This window comes from Blennius ocellaris (assembly GCF_963422515.1).
Source record: "Blennius ocellaris genome assembly, contig: SCAFFOLD_184, whole genome shotgun sequence".
Classification (NCBI taxonomy): Eukaryota; Metazoa; Chordata; class Actinopteri; order Blenniiformes; family Blenniidae; genus Blennius; species Blennius ocellaris.
Window position 1 is genome coordinate 53328 of NW_027661989.1, and position 9173 is coordinate 62500.

A 9173-nucleotide genomic window follows, 5' to 3' on the forward strand; every position below is an offset into this window, starting at 1 on the left:
CCCCCCAGCCCGCCCCCCCTCAGCTGCTCTTCTCTGCTGCAGCTCCTTGTTGTGTAAACCCCCCCCCCCCCACACGCACACACACACACCCCAGCCTGACGTGATGGTTATACTGGAGGCGGGGGCTCAGTACGGGAGGGGGGCAGTAGTGGGGGGGGGGGGGGGGGTGGGGGGGGGGGGGGGGGGGGGCAGTAGGAGGGGCTCTGGACGGAGCACCAAGCGGAGGCAGAGCTCCGTCGAGTCCCAGGAAGGGAGCGTCTCAGGCGGCGGAGCAGCAGCCCTTTGTCTCCCCCGCAGAACCGCAGAACCGGAGAACCGGAGAACCGCAGAACCGGAGGAACCGGAGGAACCGGAGAACCGGAGCCAGGCTCCCCCGGGGGGGACGAACACCGAGCAGGCCGCAGGACGGATCATGAATCTCGGCGTCGCTCCGGTGGAATGAACCGCGAGTCTCTGCAGCGGGAGACCGACCGTTGATGCTCCGGGAGCGGATCCACGTCCACCGGACCAAGAGCCGCCGCCGCCGTCCGTGAACGCGCGCACACGCACGCGCTCACACACACACACACACACACACACACAGACGCGCGCGCACACGCGCACATGAATTTCCAGTCCGGGGTTCCGGGCTCCGGGCTCGGCCAGCAGCAGACCCAGCCCGCCATGGCCGCTCCGGGCGCGATCCCGGCCCCCGTCCCGGTCCCGGTCCCGCAGTCCATCCCGTCCCAGTTCGGGTCCGGGTCCTCCGCCGGCTCCGGGGCCGGACAGTTCGGGTCCGGGACGGTCCCGGGCCAGGCCTCGCAGTCCGGCGGTTCCGTCCTGTCCAACTCGGCCGCCATCCGGGCCGAGATCCACCGGTTCGAGTCGGTCCACCCGAACATCTACGCGATCTACGACCTGATCGAGCGCATCGACGACCCGGTCCTGCAGAACCAGGTCCGGGAGCACGTCATCTCCATCGAGGGTGAGTCCGCCGCCCGCTGGTCCCGCCCGGTACCGCCCGGTACCACCGGGCCTCCTGTCAGATGCACAACACTGGGGGGGCCGGGGGGGAGGGGGGGGGGGAGTACCAGAACCAGAACCCTCAGAGATTCTCTGCTGATCAACAACCAAAACATTAAAACCACATCAAGAACCAGACCCTGACCAGAACCAGAACCAGAACCTGACTAGACCCACCCCAGAACCAGACCCTCACCAAACCAGAACCAGAACCAGAACCAGAACCAGAACCTCTCAGAGATTCTCTGCTGATCAACAACCAAAACATTAAAAACAGCTGAGTTCTATTTAAGGAGACGATCAGCAGGAACCACATGAAGGGATGAAGGGATGAAGGGATGAACTGATGAAGAGATGAAGGGATGAACTGATGAAGGGATGAATAGATGAACTAATGAAGGGATGAGCTGATGAAGTGATGAAGGGATGAAGTGAAGTGATGAACTGATGAAGAGATGAAGGGATGAAGTGAAGTGATGAGCTGATGAAGTGATGAAGGGATGAAGTGAAGTGATGAACTGATGAAGAGATGAAGGGATGAAGTGAAGTGATGAGCTGATGAAGTGATGAAGGGATGAAGTGAAGGGATGAACTGATGAAGAGATGAAGGGATGAAGTGAAGGGATGAACTGATGAAGGGATGAAGAGATGAACTAATGAAGGGATGAACTGATGAAGAGATGAAGGGATGAAGTGAAGGGATGAACTGATGAAGGGATGAAGGGATGAAGAGATGAAGTGATGAAGGGATGAAGTGATGAACTGATGAAGAGATGAAGGGATGAAGTGAAGGGATGAAGTGAAGTGATGAACTGATGAACTGATGAACTGATGAAGAGATGAAGGGATGAAGTGAAGTGATGAACTGATGAACTGATGAACTGATGAAGGGATACAGAGAAGAAGAGATGGTGAGATGCAGTGAATTCTCCAGAAACCATGAAACCGTTCCCAGTTTCACTCATTCATCCTCTAGAAGTTCAGCGCTAATGCTAATGCTAAAAGTAAGGTTGCCATCTTTTACCACTGATTTCTGCTGATCTCAACATCAGCTGATCTCTACTGATCTCTGCTATAATCTACTGATCTCCCCTGATCTCTGCTGGTCTCCACTGATCTTTACTGATCTCTACTGATCTCTGCTGATCTCTACTTATCTCTGCTGATCTCTACTGATGTCTGCTGATCTCTACATCAGCTGATCACGTCAGTACGTCAGTACTCTACAGTCCCAGCAGGTGGCGCTCCACTGCCCAGAAACATTCTCAGAACGACGTCCAGCGACCGATGTGGCGTTCAGGAGCTCACGCTAGCGCCGCCGCCACCTTGACGGTTCCCTGATGTGGCGTTCAGGAGCTCACGCTAAAGCCGCCGCCATGACGGTTCCCTGATGTGGCGTTCAGGAGCTCACGCTAACGCCGCCGCCACCATGACGGTTCCCTGATGTGGCGTTCAGGAGCTCACGCTAATGCCGCCGCCACCATGACGGTTCCCTGATGTGGCGTTCAGGAGCTCAAGCTAACGCCGCCGCCACCATGACGGTTCCCTGATGTGGCGTTCAGGAGCTCACGCTAATGCCGCCGCCACCATGACGGTTCCCTGATGTGGCGTTCAGGAGCTCACGCTAACGCCGCCGCCGCCATGACGGTTCCCTGATGTGGCGTTCAGGAGCTCACGCTAACGCCGCCGACGCCACCATGACGGTTCCCTGATGTGGCGTTCAGGAGCTCACGCTAATGCCGCCGCCGCCATGACGGTTCCCTGATGTGGCGTTCAGGAGCTCACGCTAACGCCGCCGACGCCACCATGACGGTTCCCTGATGTGGCGTTCAGGAGCTCACGCTAATGCCGCCGCCACCATGACGGTTCCCTGATGTGGCGTTCAGGAGCTCACGCTAACGCCGCCGCCGCCATGACGGTTCCCTGATGTGGCGTTCAGGAGCTCACCCTAACGCCGCCGCCGCCGCCATGACGGTTCCCTGATGTGGCGTTCAGGAGCTCACGCTAACGCCGCCGCCGCCGCCATGACGGTTCCCTGATGTGGCGTTCAGGAGCTCACGCTAACGCTGCCGCCACCGTGACGGTTCCCTGATGTGGCGTTCAGGAGCTCACGCTAACGCCGCTGCTACCGTGACGGTTCCCTGATGTGGCGTTCAGGAGCTCACGCTAACGCCGCCGCCGTCGCCATGACGGTTCCCTGATGTGGCGTTCAGGAGCTCACGCTAACGCCGCTGCTACCGTGACGGTTCCCTGATGTGGCGTTCAGGAGCTCACGCTAACGCCGCCGCTACCGTGACGGTTCCCTGATGTGGCGTTCAGGAGCTCACGCTAACGCCGCCGCCGTCGCCATGACAGTTCCCTGATGTGGCGTTCAGGAGCTCACGCTAACGCCGCTGCTACCGTGACGGTTCCCTGATGTGGCGTTCAGGAGCTCACGCTAACGCCGCCGCTACCGTGACGGTTCCCTGATGTGGCGTTCAGGAGCTCACGCTAACGCCGCCGCCGCCGCCATGACGGTTCCCTGATGTGGCGTTCAGGAGCTCACGCTAACGCCGCTGCTACCGTGACGGTTCCCTGATGTGGCGTTCAGGAGCTCACGCTAACGCCGCCGCTACCGTGACGGTTCCCTGATGTGGCGTTCAGGAGCTCACGCTAACGCCGCCGCCGCCGCCATGACGGTTCCCTGATGTGGCGTTCAGGAGCTCACGCTAACGCCGCCGCTGCCGCCATGACGGTTCCCTGATGTGGCGTTCAGGAGCTCACGCTAACGCCGCCGCTACCGTGACGGTTCCCTGATGTGGCGTTCAGGAGCTCACGCTAACGCCGCTGCTACCGTGACGGTTCCCTGATGTGGCGTTCAGGAGCTCACGCTAACGCCGCCGCTACCGTGACGGTTCCCTGATGTGGCGTTCAGGAGCTCACGCTAACGCCGCCGCCGTCGCCATGACGGTTCCCTGATGTGGCGTTCAGGAGCTCACGCTAACGCCGCCGCCGTCGCCATGACGGTTCCCTGATGTGGCGTTCAGGAGCTCACGCTAACGCCGCCGCCGCCATGACGGTTCCCTGATGTGACGTTCAGGAGCGCACGCTAACGCCGCCGCCGCCATGACGGTTCCCTGATGTGGCGTTCAGGAGCTCACGCTAACGCCATCGCCATGACGGTTCCCTGATGTGGCGTTCAGGAGCTCACGCTAACGCCGCCGCCGCCATGACGGTTCCCTGATGTGGCGTTCAGGAGCTCACGCTAACGCCGCCGCCGCCATGACGGTTCCCTGATGTGACGTTCAGGAGCTCACGCTAACGCCGCCGCCGCCATGACGGTTCCCTGATGTGGCGTTCAGGAGCTCACGCTAACGCCGCCACCGCCATGACGGTTCCCTGATGTGGCGTTCAGGAGCTCACGCTAACGCCACCGCCGCCGCCATGACGGTTCCCTGAGGCTCATGTCTGGCTGTCATGTGATCAATACGACCTGGTCACATGACCTTCCTGCTCCTCAGCACATCAACAACAGGAACTTTGATCTTGTCCCCCAGCAGGACCTGGTCTTTAATGTGAGACTTCCTGCTGACCGCCACAATAAAGTGAGGCAGGCGATACCGAGCCTCACCTCAAGGGGGCGGAGCTCAACTGACTCGCTCATTTTGATAGAAAACCTTCATTCAATTGGATTAAAGCAGCAGTTGTGTAGGAGCACCTCACTGGAGGAGGCGGAGCCTCACCTCACCTCTCCTCTCCTCTCCTCTCCTCACTTCACCTCACCTCCCCTCATCTCGGCCTTCTCACCTCACCTCTCCTCACCCGCCTCACCTCGCCCTTCTCACCTCGCCACACCTCACCTCTCCTCTCCTCTCCTCATCTCGGCCTTCTCACTTCACCTCACCTCATCTCGGCCTTCTCACTTCACCTCACCTCCCCTCTCCTCTCCTCTCCTCTTCTCACCTCGCCTCACCTCACCTCCCCTCATCTCGGCCTTCTCACCTCACCTAACCTCACCTAACCTCACCTCACCTAACCTCACCTAACCTCACCTCACCTAACCTCACCTCACCTCTCCTCGCCCGCCTCATCTCGCCCGCCTCACCTTGCCTCACATTGCCTTGCCTCACCTCACCTCGCCTCACCTCGCTTCATCTTGCCTCCCCTCATCTCGCTCACCTCACCTCTCCTCACCCGCCTCACTTCACCTCACCTCACCTCTCCTCACCTCTCCTCACCTCTCCTCACCCGCCTTACCTCGCCCTTCTCACCTCACCTCACTTCACCTCACCTCTCCTCACCCGCCTCACTTCACCTCACCTCACCTCTCCTCACCTCTCCTCACCTCTCCTCTCCTCTTCTCACCTCGCCTCACCTCACCTCCCCTCATCTCGGCCTTCTCACCTCACCTAACCTCACCTCACCTAACCTCACCTCACCTCTCCTCGCCTGCCTCACCTCGCCCGCCTCACCTTACCTCACATTGCCTTGCCTCACCTCACCTCACCTCGCTTCATCTTGCCTCCCCTCATCTCGCTCACCTCACCTCTCCTCACCCGCCTCACTTCACCTCACTTCACCTCACCTCACCTCGCCTGCCTCACCTAGCCTCACCTAGCCTCACCTCACCTCACCTCACCTCACCGCTCCACAGTTCAGCACGTGGTGGCGGACGCCATGTTGGATGTTGCCACTGTGTTAGGCCACGCCCCCTGGTGTTAGGCCACGCCCCCTGTGTTAGGCCACGCCCCCTGGTGCTGGCGGGTCGGAGGTTCAGACTCCAGAAGTTGTGAGCTGCTGAACGAGGAGCGTTCATGTGTTCATCACTGTGACGCCGAGCTGCTGCTGCTGCCTCACCTGCAGACCCGCTCCTCCTCACTCCTCTTCCTCGCTCCTCTTCCTCGCTCACACTGTTGCTAGGAGACGGCGGCTCGCTTTTCCCCGACAACCAGTGAATAGAAATTACAGCTCAGCAAACGACTCGTCGTCCGAATCGTCTTCATGTGAGGACGACACACCTGCTGCAGTGTGTGTGTGTGTGTGTGTGTTTGGACAGAAGCTAGGCTAGCATTGGCAGCTAACAGATGTGATGGTGATTGGTTGACCTGAAGGTGGCGCTGTGCTGGTCTGAGGTGGCGCCACCCCGACGGCCCCAGAGGCTGCTGGGAAATCAGCACAATGACGGTGTGAGTCAGAGACGACACGGACAGACACACACTGCTGCTACACATTACTACACACTGCTGGTGGTGCTGCCAGGGGGGGTGGAGGGGGGGGGGGGGGTCCAGTGGGGGCGGGGCCAACAGCAGCTGGCCGCTGACAGACGGGCGTTGAAAGAAGAGCAGCAACAGAAACCTGAGAGTCGATCAGAGAGGAAGAGAGACGACGACAGGAAACAGTCTCACAGGAAACAGTCTGACAGGAAACAGTCTCACAGGAAACAGTCTGACAGGAAACAGGAAACAGTCTGACAGGAAACAGGAAACAGTCTGACAGGAAACAGTCTGACAGGAAACAGGAAACAGTCTGACAGGAAACAGTCTGACAGGAAACAGACCGACAGGAAACAGACCGACAGGAAACAGACCGACAGGAAACAGTCTGACAGGAAACAGTCTGACAGGAAACAGACCGACAGGAAACAGACCGACAGGAAACAGACCGACAGGAAACAGACCGACAGGAAACAGACCGACAGGAAACAGTTTGACAGGAAACAGTCTCACAGGAAACAGTCTGACAGGAAACAGTCTGACAGGAAACAGACCGACAGGAAACAGTCTCACAGGAAACAGTTTGACAGGAAACAGTCTGACAGGAAACAGACCGACAGGAAACAGTTTGACAGGAAACAGTCTCACAGGAAACAGTCCGACAGGAAACAGTCCGACAGGAAACAGTCCGACAGGAAACAGTCTCACAGGAAACAGTCTCACAGGAAACAGTCCGACAGGAAACAGTCCGACAGGAAACAGTCCGACAGGAAACAGTCCGACAGGAAACAGTCTCACAGGAAACAGTCTCACAGGAAACAGTCCGACAGGAAATAGTCTGACAGGAAACAGTCTCACAGGAAACAGTCCGACAGGAAACAGTTTGACAGGAAACAGTCCGACAGGAAACAGTCTGACAGGAAACAGTCCGACAGGAAACAGTCCGACAGGAAACAGTCCGACAGGAAACAGTTTGACAGGAAACAGACCGACAGGAAACAGTTTGACAGGAAGCTCTGGTCACTCTTTGCCCTGGTTGCTCTAGTTGCTCTGGTTGCTCTGGTCACTAGTTGCCCTGGTTGCTCTAGTTGCTCTGGTTGCTCTGGTCATTCTGGTTTCTCTGGTCACTCTGGTTGCTCTGGTCACTCGTTTCCCTGGTTGCTCTAGTTGCTCTGGTCACTCTGGTTGCCCTGGTTGCTCTGGTCACTCTGGTTGCTCTGGTTTCTCTGGTCACTCGTTGCCCTGGTTGCTCTAGTTGCCCTGGTCACTTTGGTTGCTCTGGTTGCCCTGGTTGCTCTAGTTGCCCTGGTTCCGGAAGCACCGATCCAGGTTTGTTCCCGATACCAGAAAGTGGATATCTGCCGACACGATCCTCTCCTGATACCAGAGCTGTGGGTACTTTAATACTATTCTCATTATTCTCATTCTAGTAGCTTTGACATGAGGCAGTAATAAACACAGTAAAGTAATAAATGTAGGAAGTAAATGTTTCCTCTTTACAGACGACTGGACGTCAGTGGAAGGTGAGAAAAGGAAGCAGATCAAAGTGTTTTAGTTCCTTTAGTTTCACCTGTCAAAGCTTCTGCAGGTTGAAAACGCTGCCGTGGCGTCAGAGCGCCGCCTGCTGGACAACCGCCACATTGCTGCGTTGCTTTGACAACCTCCACGTTGCTGCGTTGCTTTGATAACCTCCACGTTGCTGCGTTGCTTTGACAACCTCCACGTTGCTGCGTTGCTTTGATAACCTCCACGTTGCTGCGTTGCTTTGATAATCTCCACGTTGCTGCGTTGCTTTGACAACCTCCACGTTGCTGCGTTGCTTTGATAACCTCCACGTTGCTGCGTTGCTTTGACAACCTCCACGTTGCTGCGTTGCTTTGATAACCTCCACGTTGCTGCGTTGCTTTGACAACCTCCACGTTGCTGCGTTGCTTTGATAACCTCCACGTTGCTGCGTTGCTTTGATAACCTCCACGTTGCTGCGTTGCTTTGACAACCTCCACGTTGCTGCGTTGCTCTGATTACCTCCACGTTACTGCGTTGCTTTGACAACCTCCACGTTGCTGCGTTGCTTTGATAACCTCCACGTTGCTGCGTTGCTTTGATAACCTCCACGTTGCTGCGTTGGTTTGATAACATTGCTGCGTTGCTTTGATAACCTCCACGTTGCTGCGTTGCTTTGACAACCTCCATGTTGCTGCGTTGCTTTGACCACCTCCACGTTGCTGCGTTGCTTTGATAACCTCCACGTTGCTGCGTTGCTTTGACAACCTCCACGTTGCTGCGTTGCTTTGACAACCTCCACGTTGCTGCGTTGCTTTGATAACCTCCACGTTGCTGTGTTGCTTTGATAACATTGCTGTGTTGCTTTGATAACATCCACGTTGCTGCGTTGCTTTCATAACATTGCTGCGTTGCTTTGATAACATCCATGTTGCAGCATTGCTTTAATAATGTTGGTGTGTTGCTGCATTGCTTTGATAACCTCCATGTTGTTGCCTTGCTTTGATAATATCCACGTTGCTACGTTGCTTTGCAAACATTGCATGTTGCTGTGTTGCTTTGATAACATCCACATTGCTGCATTGCTTTGATAACATTGCTGCATTGCTTTAATAACATCCACGTTGCTACGTTGCTTTGATAACATTGTTGCATTGCTTTGTAAACATTACATGTTGCTGTGTTGCTTTGCTAACATTGCACGTTGCTTTATTGCTTTGCAAACAATGCACTTTGCTGTGTTGCTTTGATAACATCCATGTTGCTGCATTGCTTTGATAACGTTGCTGTGTTGCTGCATTGCTTTGATGACATCCATGTTGTTGTGTTGCTTTAATAACATCCACATTGCTGTGTTGCTTTGCAAGCATTGCACTTTGCTGTGTTGCTTTCATAACAACCATGTTTCTGTGTTGCTTTCATAACATCCAGGTTGTTACATTGCTTCAATAACATTGCTATGTTGCTGTGTTGCTT

At 56.1% G+C, this 9173-nt stretch overlaps 1 protein-coding gene across 1 annotated transcript in view; it reads left to right on the plus strand.

Annotated features, from left to right (window-relative positions):
- The first annotated feature begins 246 nt into the window (after positions 1-246).
- LOC308148456 (arf-GAP with GTPase, ANK repeat and PH domain-containing protein 3-like) overlaps positions 247-9173 on the plus strand; it is a 19824-nt gene continuing 10897 nt past the window's right edge. Inside the window, exon 1 of the mRNA XM_080521920.1 lies at positions 247-964. Within this exon, the coding sequence (XP_080378046.1) occupies positions 604-964 (361 nt within the window). The 5' untranslated portion in view covers positions 247-603. The remainder of the gene's footprint in view (positions 965-9173) is intronic.